The 16,243-nt window shown below is 38.8% G+C and overlaps 1 protein-coding gene across 1 annotated transcript in view; it reads right to left on the reverse strand.

The window, feature by feature from the left end:
• Positions 1–15,909, reverse strand: part of opcml (opioid binding protein/cell adhesion molecule-like) — a 152,783-nt gene extending 136,874 nt beyond the window's left edge. The window contains exon 1 of the mRNA XM_082158293.1: positions 15,638–15,909. Within this exon, the coding sequence (XP_082014419.1) occupies positions 15,638–15,698 (61 nt within the window). The 5' untranslated portion in view covers positions 15,699–15,909. The remainder of the gene's footprint in view (positions 1–15,637) is intronic.
• Positions 15,910–16,243: the final 334 nt, after the last annotated feature.

Here is a 16,243-nt window from a genome sequence, read left to right on the forward strand (position 1 = left end):
CGGCGGCCATCTTGCCACAGGGAGCTCGCTCACTCGTAACATTGTGTTTTAATGCTGCATGTACTTTTAAATAACCATAACTTGCTCAATTTTCTACCGATTTTCAAACGGTTTGGTTTGTTATAAATGTCAGAGATGTATGAATAATTATAACAATGGACTTCCATATGAAAGAATTATAGCCACGTTAATAACGTTTCTAAGAAACCAAACCGTTTGTAAATCCGTCAAGATTTCAGCGAGATAAGAGGATTTGTGTGCGTGCTGATCACTCACCTTAATTCAGATACCACAGAGCTCGCCAGAAAGCTTCCCTTTGACAAGATGGCCGCCGGTGATGCCGAGACTCCGCCTTAAGACATCTATCTAGCCTTTATTATATGATATCTATGGTGGAGAATGAATGGCATTGGTTGCGGGTGTGCGGCCTTGACTGACAAGCAAAAGCCTGAGGCGCGTGCGTGCGGCAGTAAAGATTTACGGTGCGTGTCCACTGGCACGGTGCGAGTGGAGCGAACGTTTTCAATTTATTCCTATGGAAGTCGAGCTTCACGCTCGCGCAGTGCATTTTGGGATTGACAGCGGACCGGAGAAAGCGTTGAGAGCGAACCAGAGCGTCAAAATAAGGGCAAAAGGTTCGACTTTATGCAAATATCAAGCGAAAAACGCGGTCGGCAGGCAATTCCTGTGAGCTTCGAGATGTGACGTCTGTCTTGAGAGTTTAAAAATATGCAAATTGTGCCGGAGTTTATGCTGGATTTAGTGCGTAAGTCATTTTGTTTACAAATAAGACGCTTTGCAGTTGTTATATATAGGCTAAATATATATATGTTAAATATTTCATTTAGGATGTTTTCATTGTGATTATACTGGCTGGGAACATTCATTTCTAAAAAAAAGCTTGTCTATTTCCAAATGTAATCGCATGCATCTCTGATGATTATACTGTGTGTGTTGAAAAAACCCCCAGATTAAACACACTCACAACAGACACACCCCAAAGCGGAGGCGTTATAGCGTTGCCAGCGGCACTGAGCGGAGTTTTCTGATGGAAATATATAAGTACAGATCACTTTGCACTTACTCAAATATTGCATGGTAAAACGTTTTTTTACCAAATTTTTTTTTGATAACATAACTTCTGATAACCTAGGCCTACCTGTTAGACAGTAAGGGCACAGGTAAATATGACATTTTTTACTATTCTACTATTGAGACAAATAACAAGTCTGCAGTAATGCAAAATGTCAATATTTAATTTTGTAAAAACATTCTTTTAATTTGAAAAAAGTGCATTTAGTTGTTTGAGTTGAGAAATACACATTTGTGACCCTGGACCACAAAACCAGTCACATGGGTACATTTTTGGAAATTGAGCTTTATGCATCTTCTTAAAGCTGAATAAATAAGCTTTCCATTGATGTATGGTTTGTTAGGATATAACAATATCATGCAGGTTTGCACTGCACAACATCAGGAAGATCAGGCCTTTCCTAACTGAGCATGCAACACAACTTATCGTCCAGGCCCTGGTCATCTCTAGGCTTGACTACTGCAATGCCCTTCTGGCTGGACTCCCAGCATGTGCGACCAAACCCCTACAGATGATCCAGAATGCTGCAGCTCGTCTTGTCTTCAACGAGCCCAAGAGGGCCCACGTCACTCCTCTGTTCATCTCTCTGCACTGGCTACCTCTAGCTGCTCGCATCAAGTTCAAGGCACTGACGCTTGCTTACAGAACTATCACAGGCTCAGCTCCCTCCTACTTTCACTCACTCCTACGAGTCTACATCCCTACCAGACACCTACGATCGGTCAACGAGCGACGTCTCGTGGTTCCATCACAGAAAACCACAAAATCACTTTCCAGAACATTCTCATTCACAGTTCCATGCTGGTGGAACGCTCTCCCCACCCTCATCCGGAATGCAGAATCCCTGACAACATTCAAAAAACAGCTGAAAACCAATCTCTTCCGTGAGCACTTAACCTTATAGAAAAAAAAAAAAAAAAAGAAAAAAAACACCACACATCGAAACACCACTTATCAGGCTTATGCTACTCTGAATAATACCTGAACTTCGTATTTTGAGCACTTCCTGCGTTGTTGTTGCTCTTGCCTCTTTATGATGACTCGCTGAATTTAGTCCTAATTTGTAAGTCGCCTTGGATAAAGGCGTCTGCTAAATGACTAAATGTAAATGTAAATGTAAATGTAAATGTAAATGTAAATGTAAACAATATTTGGCCGAGATACAACTATTTGAACATCTGGAATCTGAGGGTGCAAAAATATTGAAACATTGAGAAAATCGCCTTTAAAGTTGTCCATTTATGTTGGCGATTGTGCTGCATCCATTCACAAAATTAAATGTTTTATATATTTACGGTAGGAAATTGACCAAATATTTTCATGGAACATGATCTTTACTTAATATCCTAACAATTTTTGGCATAAAAGAAAAATCGATAATTTTGACCCATAAAATGTATTGTTGGCTTTTGCCACAAATATACCCGTGCTACTTGTGACTGGTTTTGTGATCCAGGGTCACATTTCAGCATTATCACTAATCTGTGTGTGCATTTTACTTGAGAACCAAGCAAGTTGACTCATGAAACCATTTGTTTATTATATCGCTATCGCAATCGCAATATTGACCTCAATAATCGCGATATGACATTTTCCCCAAATCGTGCAGCCCTAGTTCCAATAACTCCCAAGAGTGGCGCACATTTAAAATTCCACTTGAATCCTATTCTGAATGCTCTGTGCCTCCCATGCACTCATAGTACATTCTTTTTTGAGTCATATTCTTTTTTTTTCTGTTACATCTAGCTATAGCTCAGAGATAGAAACAGCTGCGAACATGAAGGCAGAGGTCGGGCAGTCCTTCCTCAAAGCCATTTTGCTTGTTCCAACCGAGTCTTAAGGCAATTTTAGAAGGTCTCTTTTTATTTGTCCAGCCTAATGAATCAATGCTTTTCCAAAGCATTGGCAGCACACTACAGCTGGTGGTGCAGTACCAGTGACCCTGATGTGAGTCGGGCAAGGTCTTCAGTCAGAGGTCTTTGCAGGTATCTGTCCAGCATAATTAATCAAACCATTGACAACACCTATACAACTATATGTAATTCTAAAGATTAAACATTTAGTTTAAACAACCCAACCTGCATCGAGATCATTTTGGAGTATTGCAAATGCAACTGAGGCGTTGAAATCGAAAATGTATGGCCTCATTATGTCACAGAAACTCACTTTTCCAATTCACATTAATTAAAAGAAATCCGGATTCAGAGCGAGTAGCGCACCCCAGCTACAGCGCCTGTTCCTTCCCCGAGGGGATGCAACTGACTGACATGGTGCATGTGTTTCCCTGCTGCTTGAAATGATGAACAAGGCCACATAAATTCAAAAAGTACAGATCACTTTGCACTTACTCAAATATTGCATGGTAAAACGTTTTTACCACATTTCAATGAGCATTCGAGAGAAAGGCAAAATGCAATTGCCTTTGCTTGAGCACCTCTGCCTCGTTACGCATTCACGAGGCATATTGAGCTATGGAAATAATAAAGGAGATCTGAAGACCTTTAGTTGAACACTTTGTGTGTCTAAAATTCTAATTTAAATACAGATTACTTGAACATTTCTTTTCCACATGCTTTATTCCAGCCACATAAAAGAGTACATATTTTCAAGGTTTGTTAAAGGTGAACAACACTGATATTTATGTTTGTATTAGTTTGTATGGATGCATTTTTTTATTTTTTTATTTAAATGGACATTTACATACAAACAGAGCATTTAGTGGATAGAATCAGCTATTCTGTAACATCCGTAGGGCAGACAGGGGTCAGGAACTTTGTTGAAGGCAGAAGACTAGTATGAGGACTTTTTTTTTTCTCTCTTCACCGGCTGATTTAAACACTGTCAGCACTCCAGCGCTGAAGATCAAATCAATGACCTTCCGAGCACTGGGTTCCATCTTCACAGTGATTCTCCAGTAGACACTGATCATGTGACCCTAATAGCTCATTCCCCTCTTTAACCCTCCCTGCAGACATAAGACAGTATGTCGATCAATATAAGTGTGTTTCTATGTGTATTTATGTTTTTCTCTACAGCAGCATTTTTCATGAAAAAAACCTTAGTCAATGATTTACTTATACCATTATTTACATGAGTACGATCAGTTTGAGAGTTAGGTGAACATCTGGATGCTCCAAATTTGAGATAAAAATCATTCCCTTAGTTGGCAGTTACCAAATGAAACGTGTTTGCAGATTGAAAGGTTGGTGTGAAAATTACACTTCAATTTGGAATTGAACAGCATCCGCCTGTGAGTTAGAGATTTGTACAGTTCCATCACTGCATACAGATGGTGCTAACAAGATCTTAGTCTGATTATCATATGGTGAATTTAGGAGTTTGGAAAATGTTTAATTCTGTACAGCTATAATGTTGCAATGCAAAATTAATCCACATATGCTCTTGATAAGATAGGAGAGAGGAAAGGAAATTGAAAAGGGGGGAAAATACAGGAAATAGAAAAAGGAAAAGGATGACAGAGAGAGGGATACAGAAAAGGAAAACAAAAACAGGAAAAGGGGAAGGAAAAAGAAAATCTAAACAAAAAAATTTGATAAAAAACAATAAAGGAACAGGAAAAAAATTATTAAATAGAAAATTAAAAACAAAGGTAGAGGAAAAAGGAAATCAGAAAAAAAGAAATAAAAACTAGACAAAGGAAAAGGAAATAAAAAAATAAAAAAATAAAAATATAGGGGAAAGGAAACCAAACAAAAGCAAATCAAAAAGAAAAGGGAAAATAATCCAAAAGACAAACAAAAGTAGGAAAATGAAAAAAGAGAAAACAGGAAACGATAAGGAAATTCGAAAAAGGAAAGACAATGAAAATGAAAACAAAAGGAAAAGAAGGAAAGAATCCTTGAACAATGCTTTGAAATAGGAAGATAACTGTTCATAATTCCTAACACATTACTGTTTTAAAAGAAAACGTGTGAAATTTGGGGGCAACAATCTGACCTACATCCCTTGTGATTAGACTGTGAAATCAAGCAATGAACGAGTTGAATCTTAATTAAGTGTAGGACATTATGAGTAGCATTTTACATGCTGTATTTCATAAACTATAAACAAGACAAAGGAAAACAGCATTATAACAATCCCCTGACAATGCAACAGATGACTCCATTTGTGCCTCATTATATAGTGATTGTTTAGGGCTAAAACAAACCCAAACAAAAAGGAGCCCAATGACATTGCCCACTGGAAGATGTTCCTTTTTAGAACGATGACATCAAACGTTGTGCAGATTGCCCTGGAAAAATAGCTTTCCTCCAATCACAACGGCCTTTTGTGTAGTCTCTCTGACAGAATACCCAAGAGCAATGAAACACTAAACGCAAACTGACAGCTGTAGGAATAAAGGATCAGCTGCACTCACTGATTGGGCGAAAACTGACCTCTCTTTTTCGTTTATTCATTTAACAGTGCACGTAATAGCAAGACTATAGAAAACATGCTTCCATGCACTTAATGACAGCAACAGAAACAAACGTTTTGGTTGAAAGGGGCAGGCATGATGGAGATTGCCCAAGTGCATTCAAACAGGACCAAACAAATAGCCTGAGCATCAACGTTTAACATATAATAAGTAAAAGATAATCTGCATAAATTCTACACCGACAAACAAGGTGAATATAAGCAGATAAAAAGAGAAAGAAAAATAACTAAATTATTTGTACCAATTGTTTGTACCATTTTTAATTAGAACATTTTATGGATATGTTAAAATTTTAAACTGACTTTGATCTGATGAGCAAATGTTTTTTTTATTTAATAACATTGTATAACAAAGCTATATATTCTTGTCTTGTAATTTGATTTAACTAATTAACGGACGCACTGTCAGTCCAAAATATACATTGTGTATAGCAACTGTTGAGACCCGATTTGTGTGTCCCATTCCGCTCTTTCGTTTTCCGGGATATGGTAATGACGTTGCGTTGGTAGGTATACACCTAAAACAACAACATCAACATGGAGGGATTTGCAATGCAGATGTTGTCTTGTTTACAACATGACAATGTCTATAGCCACCGCGCTGGACTGCTGCATTTTATGAGGCAGTGGCAGAAACGTAGGAGGCTGGTATGCGTGGCTTTATTCCATGCTGTCGTCTCCTAACAACATCTGCCATTTAGATTGTATGTGCTGTGAGAAAGTTACATAAACCACACAAAATCTGATGAGAGCCGTCAAGACTTAGCCTGGGAAAACCCAGACTACTTCCGGCGAATTTGAATTCTCTCTCCAGGATAGTCTGGAGAAGAGCCCATTCAAACTCATTTCTGTGCTGCCGAAATCGCGGCACCAATCAGAAACGTTTGGGGAGGGATTTACATGATGACGACAGCGCAGCGACGCTGAAGGAGATTTCATTACAAAGATGGATGCCGCCGTGGAACATCACTCGTTCGAATCATAGACCGTATATAAACGAATCAGTTATCGCGTCTGTTTTGAGCGATTTAAACTTACCGTTTTCGTTTAAACCGGAGCAAAGAACAACACTCGAAGCATACGTCATCTCCTTCATCGATCTGATTGGTTTTATGACTATCCAATTGCACCCAGAGGAATTTGAGCTACGTCGGTTGGTGACGCCCCTTTGGAAATGATTTGTCTACATAGCTTCGCCAGACCCTACACTCAGTTTCAACTGAGAAGGGTCTGGTTTTAACCAGGCTAGTCAAGACTGAGGGTGCATTCACATTTGTAGTTCGGTTCGCTTGATTTGTTTGGCACGGACCAAAAAAAAAAAAAAAAAAAAACATTTAGTCCTTATCTGTTTATCGTTTAGATTGCCATTTTTATCACCGAACGAACCTATCCAAACTTAAAGTCATAAGCCTCAAGCCGACGGTCGGCCGTCGGGCAGTTTTTGTGCGTCGGCCGACTAAAGCCTGGAACACACCAAGCCAAAAAAGCTGCTCTTGAACACACAGAGAGAACTACTGCTGACTGTTAGCTAGGATGCGCGTTCTGCACCTGCGTGTGAATGAGACAACTGTCTATTTCTGCAGATATATTCGTCTATATTCGCCATTCAAAAAGGGAAACCGATGCTGCAGGCTGCAGATACACAAACCGTAAACAAAGCAGCGTGTGCTTACCGTTTTGAATATCAATCCTGCTTAACACTTTCTTTATTCCACTCCGCTTGTGTTAATATTGAAATATTCGCCAAGGAACACTCAGATAAGATGACATAACACAGAACAGCCTTCTATCTGTACCGTTTTGACTTCTTTGCTCGCTGTTTTGCTATTATTCTCGTGCACTAACTCGTTCACTAAGCTGAACAGCCAATCAGAGTTCCCTCTTTCACCGACGGCCCGACCCCGATTCAACATGTCGAATCGGCCGAAAAAATGCCGTCGAGGACCAATTGTAGCCGACGGTGGGGAACCGTGCGGAACACACTGAGAAACTGTGTCAGTTTCCACACACTTAGTCAGCCGACGCACAAAAACTGCCCGACGGCCGATCGTCGGCTTGGTGTGTTCCAGGCTTAAGTTTTCTCAGTGTGTTATGCTGGGTACACACCAAAAGATAATTGGGCTGATTTTGGGCCGATTTCCCCCCTTCCGACAATCCTAGCTATGTCCCGAGTATCTTGATGGTTCAACAGATTATCTTATCAGATTTTCCCTTGGTGTGTTAAGAGTGTCCAAACCTGCTCGGAAGAACGTCGGAGCCGCCCCGATCGCGAATCGTAAATATTCAACATGTTTAATATTTACGATCAGAAATCCTAATGTGTGGGGGGAACTCCGTGGACAAACGCGCACACGTTCTGGAGATTATCACGTGAAACAAAACAATATCCAATCAGAAAGCGAGATGATGGAAGACACGTCATTCTCACACACACACACACACTTGCAGGAAGCTGAGTGTTAAGGGTTCAGTGAGGTTCTATAGAGGGATTAAATAACTTTTTCTAAAGAGACAATAAATCCATTAAAGAATAAATAGAGACAATCAAGAATGAATATATTTCTGTATAAAAGGTTATAATGGTGGGTACAATGGGTTTTTTCACGTGAATTTTCTGTGAAAATCATTCCAAACACTATCATCGCAATTTCTTCCTGCATATCATCCTCCATGCTTATTCTGAAGTCTCGCGAGTTTTTGCGAGATTTCCTGTGTTCACAGTCGAGACTCTGGTTGAAAATCTGTTCGTGTGTGGTGTGCTGTCTTTGTCACATCATGGCACACCACCAGAGCCTGTCTACGGAGAGCCTTGGCACTTCCTATTAGCCCCATTGTATCGATCTTGGTTGCAGTTCCATTAGAATTCCACTGGAGGTGATCGCGGGCGAGTGCAGACTGAATGGGAGTCTATGGGGCTAGACGGCTAAATTTGTCTCTTTCACCCGATTGCCGTTGAGAAATCTCAGATTTTATTGTAGGTTTTGCAAGTTCAACATGGGTTATAGGTCGAAAATTGAATGAACGAGTACTTATGTCCTTTCGATTTCTTACAGGTTGAGTTGTTGTTGCCCATAACACGCTAGCATTCTGCTAATGAACGCTGATTGGTCAGTGAAGGACTGATTACGACCAGAGATGCCGCTTGATGGCATCGTGGCATCCGAAGCGGGACCAGAAACAAACAAAACAAAAACTCTTCTAGCACGTGTATTTACCTGTGTCAGCTGTGTTGTCGATGCCTCGAGAGAAAAGAAAGTGCAGAGCGCGAAAGCACCAAAGTGACTGAAGGATTGCTGTAAAGCAGTATCTCTGGTCGTACGATGTGTATGACGTCATAGACATTTTACAAGACTTTTTAAAGCAAATAAGTGACTCTAAAAAATCAAACACCCAGCAATGTGTAATTTCTTTGCATCTCCTTTCGAATACAACATTCAAATTACTAGACAAAAAATCATATCCTGAGAAAAGTGGAATTTGATGGGTATAGCGCCATAGACCACCATTCATTCTGCACTCGCCTGCGAGCGCCCCGCATGGACAGAGACGTGTTACTGCAGCCAGTCCAGAAACCGGAAGTAACCAGAGAGTGCCAATTCTCTTCCTATTAGACATTCTCTGACACCACACACTATAGGAGCATGGACGCACATATTCCATGGCGTCATGGGATAGTAAATTGTCCATCGAAATACACACCTTACTGAAAGTAATAGGTCATCTGGGTACTTTTCGTCTTATAGGCCTACTGTTTTATGAATACTATGAATTCAGGCATACTACGCGGCTCACATATATCATATGAAAGTATGCAGCGAAAGAAATCTCAGATGTCACTGGACAACCAGCTGAAGCTTTTTGTTAACATATGGAAAAGCAGCAACTAACGAATGCCCGAGGGCTACATGTGTGGACAGCTTGTAAGCATTAACCAGACACATTAATTCAACATCAAATTCAACAACCCTCAATATTGGAATAAATGAATGGTTTCAAAAACATATTGAATTTTATTGAAATATGCCAGGAGAAATAAACACATCAGCAACAACAAGGTGACTTTCATGGCGTTTTTGTCCATGCAACGATTTTAATCAGCATGTCTATATTGTTGTGGTTTAATACGATTTTTAATAGGACTTACAGAGAGATGTTTGCACAGTTTTTGTGGATGAAATATCAGTTGACAGAAATGGCTGAAAAGTATTTGCAGGCCACATGCAAGTATTTAATCTGGCAACCGCTGGTTTCTTCTTTCCAGTGCCAGTGACCTATGCTGTCCTTGAATTCTGTGTAGCAGATGTTTTCAAATGAAAACTTTCCCAACAAAAATCATTTTGTTAATCAAAAGTTTTTTTCTTTTCTTCTTTTGTTAGATTTATGATTAAATAAATAAAAACATGAAAGTCAGACAAATACAATTAAATATGCAGACATTCTCTGAAATAAAGCTTATGCAAAAATTACCTTGTTTTTAAAACAATTTATTTTATTAGAAAATAAGACAAATACAGTATCTTGAAAAATACTTTTTGCAGTGTAGAGCTAATGTTTATTTTGTTCTACAGTATATGCATTTCTCTGTATTGGTCGCATATGTCTATGATTCAGGAGTATAAACAAAATACGACACAAATATTCATATTAATAACTAGCCATGATTCAGGAGCATTAACAAAATATGATTCATGAGTATTAACAAAACATCAAAAATAATTAGCAATAATAATGTCTTAAAGACCATACAGTGTTAAAGCGTCTACCACTATACTTCCTTCTGTTGAATTGGCTTATCTGCATGGAGCTAAACTTGTGAAAATCTGGAAAGGCAGACAGCCACACACTGAGTGCATTATCTGCAAACAATTCTTCAAAATTGCTTTAACCTCCACAAGAGCAGAAACTGTCCAGCCCAAGCTGTGGCCTACTGAGTAGATTGGGCAACAAATGACCAGAGCTCAACAAACCATGCCACTCTTGAAGGGCACAGGGCTCTCGTGATGGCATATGGACACCAGGCTCTGCGGCAAGCCAGCTTGCCTCCCCTGCATCCCCCTCCCCTCCAGGCCCGGACTGTGCAAGGATGAGTGAACAAATGTTTATCTGTCTATAGTAGGTATGAGGCTGGGGCAATAGCTTTTTTTTTTTTTTTTTTTGCTGAGCTTTTCGAATTGCCACTTATGTGCACATAAAACATACATGCACATGCTGAGTTGAGTCAGAGAAAAGGAAGGAATGAATCTGTCATGAGGCACTCACCACCTCTGGCAAGGTCACACAAACATTATTTTAAATGACAGCCCAGTTGAACAGGGGCATTAGATAACACTCTTAGAGCATACCAACTACCCCAGGATGTCCTCGCATGATAGACCCAGCACATACAATAGAACATTTTTAATTTAACTGCACTGTGCTTTAGTTGTTTTTAATTATTACAAAATTAAACTAGCTGTGTTCCTAACACAGCTTTGAATACTAAACCAGTACTAATCTACCGAAGCAAACTTGTCCTCTAGTGTTTTATTATTAACATAATTCGTCATATTTTAGCTGTGGCAACATAGTTACAGTAAGCAATACATCATATATTAGAGCTATTTACTGCAGTGGGAAACACTCCTAGTCTGAATTTACATATGTTACATGTAATAAAATCTGCAAAATATAGTCTGCTGCAAACATGTGATTTCATAGGCATCTCTTATGATTTTGCAGCAGTCGATTTTCTATTATCGACTAATCAATTGTGTGTGATTTATGATTTATAGCATTTACTATTCTATCAACTGTAGTAACCAGGATCTGCTTTCAACATGCTAAACCACACTCTCAAATATATGACGTTACTAACTATATCTATTGTCGCATCTGTTTTTTTTTGTTTTTTTAAACCATTCATCGTAGGTTCAAGGTCATGAAGGTGTCAACTGGCTGCTTTAACAACAAATGTGTTTAAATAATATAATGATTTTAAAAATAAATGACTAGGGGATCTCCATCCTCTTTTGCCCTCCTGGTTCTTGGATTGTGCACACTTGAAAAGTGAAGCCAAAACGTTTAGATCACCCCCATGGTGGCTGGCAGCAGTATAGGTCATAAACCCTGCCCTCTCCATGCAATTAAATGGAATGCAAGCCAAACTAAAAAAATCCAATTACACTTCAAAAAAAAAAAAAAAAAAAAAATGTCGTCTGTCATTTTAGGTATAGTTCTTATCACGTTGATGTATGTTCAAGTGTTCGTTTTTTCCAACAACTTTGGTTTTATTTAGTTACTTGATGCTATAAAAACGGGGTGTAACGTCATGATTGACAGCTTTGCTTGCGATTGAGTCTGCGGGAGCGGACCTTCATACCGCGGCTCCACTTTAGTATCATTACTGCGCAGACTCAGGCTCCGAATGACTTAATCGGCAACGACCGTTTCTGGTATATTTTGGCTTCATTTTCAGTACAGTGGAAAGAAGTGAATACATCATCCATCTTTTTTTACAGTCTATGGTGTGAGTGCAATGCTCATTCCAAGTCTTTTATTTCAAGTTATAAGCTTTTATTTTACAGTGCATCCATGATCTCTCACATACCTTCTTACATTTATTCACTTGGCTGTCATTGATAAAAAATAAATAAAAAAAAACTGTCGTGACTGGAACAGTAAGAATGCATGTGTCCTTTAGCTGCCAGTTTGATTAATAGATCTATTAATACAGAATCAAAAATTGCAAAGAGAAGCCCTGCAGCAGCTGCAAAATATTTAGCATAGTGTACAGCGTCATTGAAAAGTCATTTGATCAATCAGTGCCACATACTTTCAACGAAGTTTTGACCACGCATAAGACTCTGAATCTAAATGGGCAAGCAATCAAACCAAGTGTTAAAAAAGTAGCATGCCAACTGCATCACATTTTATTTGAAGTTCTGATCGAGGTCTTGCTATCTGCGCTATCACAGACTTTGATATTGTTGAGAAGCAGTAATCTGCATTTTGTTTACTCCATAAATATATTACCATCAGCCTCCATCAGAATGATTCTGTAAGATGTTTCTGAGTGCCTGAATGATGTTATTTCAAGGCTCATTATGCCTCCAAAGGCTGAGGGAGCAAACACAAGTTTCCAGAAGCACTGAGCTGTCAATCATTATGAATTACTTATATTGTTTACAGCTGACAATAAATCTATTGTTTCTGTGGGTGGAACAATCTCACTGGTCTGAAAGTTACAACATGGATGATGTAACACTTTCAAAAATGACACTTTAATGGGGGGCCATTAAAGTTTTATATTGAGGCTTTGAAAATGTCATGCTTCAAGTGCCATCATTTTCAGGCAGATACTAGTTTTCAGATGGTCGAAATTCTGTCTAAATTATTGAGGAATGTATGCTGGTATATAAATATAACTTCAGTCAAAAGTTGTAGAATACCACAGACCTGACTAATCATGGTGGAGTGACTTGAACAGATGGCTCAAAGAGGCAGACTAAGCAGACAAATCTAATCTTTCAGACGCAAGGTGTTCTGAAAGCGTGGATTGGGGTGAAAAAAGATCTTCTTATGATGTCACTAAAAATGTCTTTCCACGGTTTTGGCTCTGCGAATGCCATCAAAGTACAGCAAAAGCGATTCGAGAAACATCTTACGACAGCTATTTCACGACTGGCCGGCTTCAACGATGACGTTGGTTGCGTGTTTATTCTGACACCTTCAGTTCAGATAATGCTCACAAATCCATGTTATATAACGTTTTATAACAGTAAAAAGCCTTTTCATGTAATACTGTGTCATGGTCATAAAAATGCAAAAAAATGCACCCAAAAAAATAATAATACAGACCCCATAGGCTTATGTAACTTTATTCTTGTACACACAGACGTTGTATTAAGCAGTACATTAAAAATTGAATGAAAAGTGTTTCTTTTTGCAACATGAAAAGATCTGTGGCTGGTTGCATAAACTACTAAGACTAGTCTTAAAAGTTAGTCATCAAATTTTTTTCTTTAACATTGTTCATAACTTTTTTTAAATCAGTTACATAAAAACATAGACTGGTCTAATTTGAAACCAAAAAGTACGACTTTATACTTACTGTAAGATTTAGATTAGCCCGAACTAACTGCTAGTTGGTCAGACTAGTTCATAATACAGTCTTAACATAATGGCTGTTTATGAAACTGGTCCATGGTCTGTGTATTTGGCAAATATTCCCACGATCGGTAAAAGCCAGTCACAGCTGGGGTCGAACACACCCAATAACATCACGACAGTGCTGATTGGCTGATGAAACCACAAGAACACACCAAAAACTTCTTCACATCACTAGTGACTATCATGAGCTGTGACATCAAGGGCAGCAGAGAAAGAAAATAAGTCCATTCCATCCTTTTAAGGTAGAATTAAGGGATTTAGTATAATTATGGTCGTGCAGAATAAGGCATTAATATGCGCTTTAAGTGCCAATAAACAGCCAATATTCTAGTATATGCATGCTAATAAGCAACTAGTGAGAATTGGACCCTAAACTAATGTGTTACCATAAATATATATATATATTTTTTTTTAATACGGTAACACTTTACTTTAGGTTAGTCCAATTCTCACTATTTAGTTACTCATTAGCATGCATATTACTGGGATATTGGCTGTTTATTAATACTCATAAAGCACATATTAATGCCTTATTCTGCATGGCCATATTCTAAATCCCTTAATCCAACTCAATACCTAAACTTAACAACTACCTTACTAACTATTAATAAGCAGTAATTAGGAGTTTACTGAGGCAAAAGTCATAGTTAGTTAACAGTGAGAATTGGACCCTAATCTAAAGTGTGACCATAAATACATATTATTAAAAATATAATTATTCTAAATAAATAAATAAATAATATTATAAGTAAATTACACTCATACATTAGCAGTTTACTGGGCTAAAGGGGTCAATTAAGACTTAAGACTTGATTGTGACTTGTAATGCTCTAAGTGTATTTTTTATTATTATTATTACATTTATATCGTTTCTTTGGTTCCCGCTGATTATGAAATTAAATCACAGCTCAAGGCCTAACTGTGATCAAACAGGGCCAGCCCTTTGATGGTTGGCAAATACATTTCAGCAGTTTGCTAATTAAGTCAAAGCAAACAACCACCTGTGATTAAAAGTATCAAACCGATGGCTCCAGTCCTGAAGTATTTACCTCTCTAAACCACTAGCTGAGTCTATTAATTAGGCAACCTGGAAGAAGGAAAAGGTAATTTATTAAATCATGTGACGCAGAACGTACAGAGTGACCTTTGTGAATGGAGTAGAACGACCCTGACAGGAGGACTTTTTTCTCCTAGTGACTTTATTTGTTCGTTTTTTAAATGTTGCAATCACTACTGCAATTCTAAAAGAGGTTACTGCAATGAGAGAAACCTTACTTCTTTCAAAATGGAATATTGATCTGTGTATGTGTTTCTGTGTGAATGCAGAGTCACAGAGAATCTCAGGTTCAAATTTCAATTATTGTGACCATGACTCACATTCATGCATTTTTTTATTCTTTTGTTGCAGTTGTATGCTTGAAATGTCCCTAGCTTAAAAGCCCAATATTCTGCCTCAAGTAAACCTGTAGATAGCCTAGCTTTTTTCTTACCTTCAATAACACATGGAATCAGACTGCAATGACTTTGAAATATAATGCATAGAAAATATCTGCAATATAAGCTTATCAAAATGCCAAAAGAGCACTCCTCGTCCTCTGATATGACTCATGGAAGCGAGTAAACGGTGTCTGCGTGATGTCTTGTGCTTACTCCGTTCAGTTTGTCTCCACTGTCATTCTCGATTAGTCTACCTGAAGTGAGTTTCGACATTCCTCTGGGATGTCCCTCGGCTAAAAAACACCCTTACGCTGCATGCAACCTCTGAAGCATGCCACTGCCACCTCACAGGAATTCTGCACGGCACACTTCTTGCAACTTTGATCACATTTGAAATGCACCATGCTTAGAGAACACTTGCTGACTTACTGAAACACAACATCCCTCCCCCATATCCCAGTTTAGATTTAAGGAAATATCATCTCCCAGCTTCAGCATGCATAAAACGGATGATAACAGTACCTGGATACACAAGCAAAGCAATCAGCCACACCATGAAGATAAAGCAGGCAGGATTGCACATTCTTCAAACTGTTCTCTGGATGCAGCAGCTGGTATTTCTTCCTTTCCTTTTTGCTTTTCTGCACAGAAACACAACCACCTGTGTTCTGTTAGCTGTTTCTTTGATCACCGGGTAATTACAGCAGAAAACGGCTTATTTTCACCCTTGGATAGGCATGGAGTGGAGTGGAGGCAATTTAAATCCAGCACAAGTTAAAGCGGCAGAGAGACTGAGCTCCCATTGATTATTTTCATAAGAGGACCGCGCTCAGCAGGCTGGCGGAAGGGAACGCCCCGCCCCCTCTGAGCTCTCATTGGCCGGGACTATTGGCTGCCTGTCAGCAAGGGGTTCATGCTTCGACTGGACCACTAATGCAAAGCTCTGCAAGATGAGAGAACGAGACGAGTAGCATCTTGAATAAAACTGGCGGCAAGCCTCCTAATATTGGTCTGTCACCACAAACTGATAGACACGTCTGGAATTGCTCTGTTCCCTTATATAATGTTGCTTCTATTTAAAGATCATGCCTTTCTTATTTGTGTAATTGCCTGCTGTCAACACTGAGT

This window comes from Leuciscus leuciscus (genome assembly GCF_965113295.1).
Source record: "Leuciscus leuciscus genome assembly, chromosome: 24".
NCBI lineage: Eukaryota > Metazoa > Chordata > Actinopteri > Cypriniformes > Leuciscidae > Leuciscus > Leuciscus leuciscus.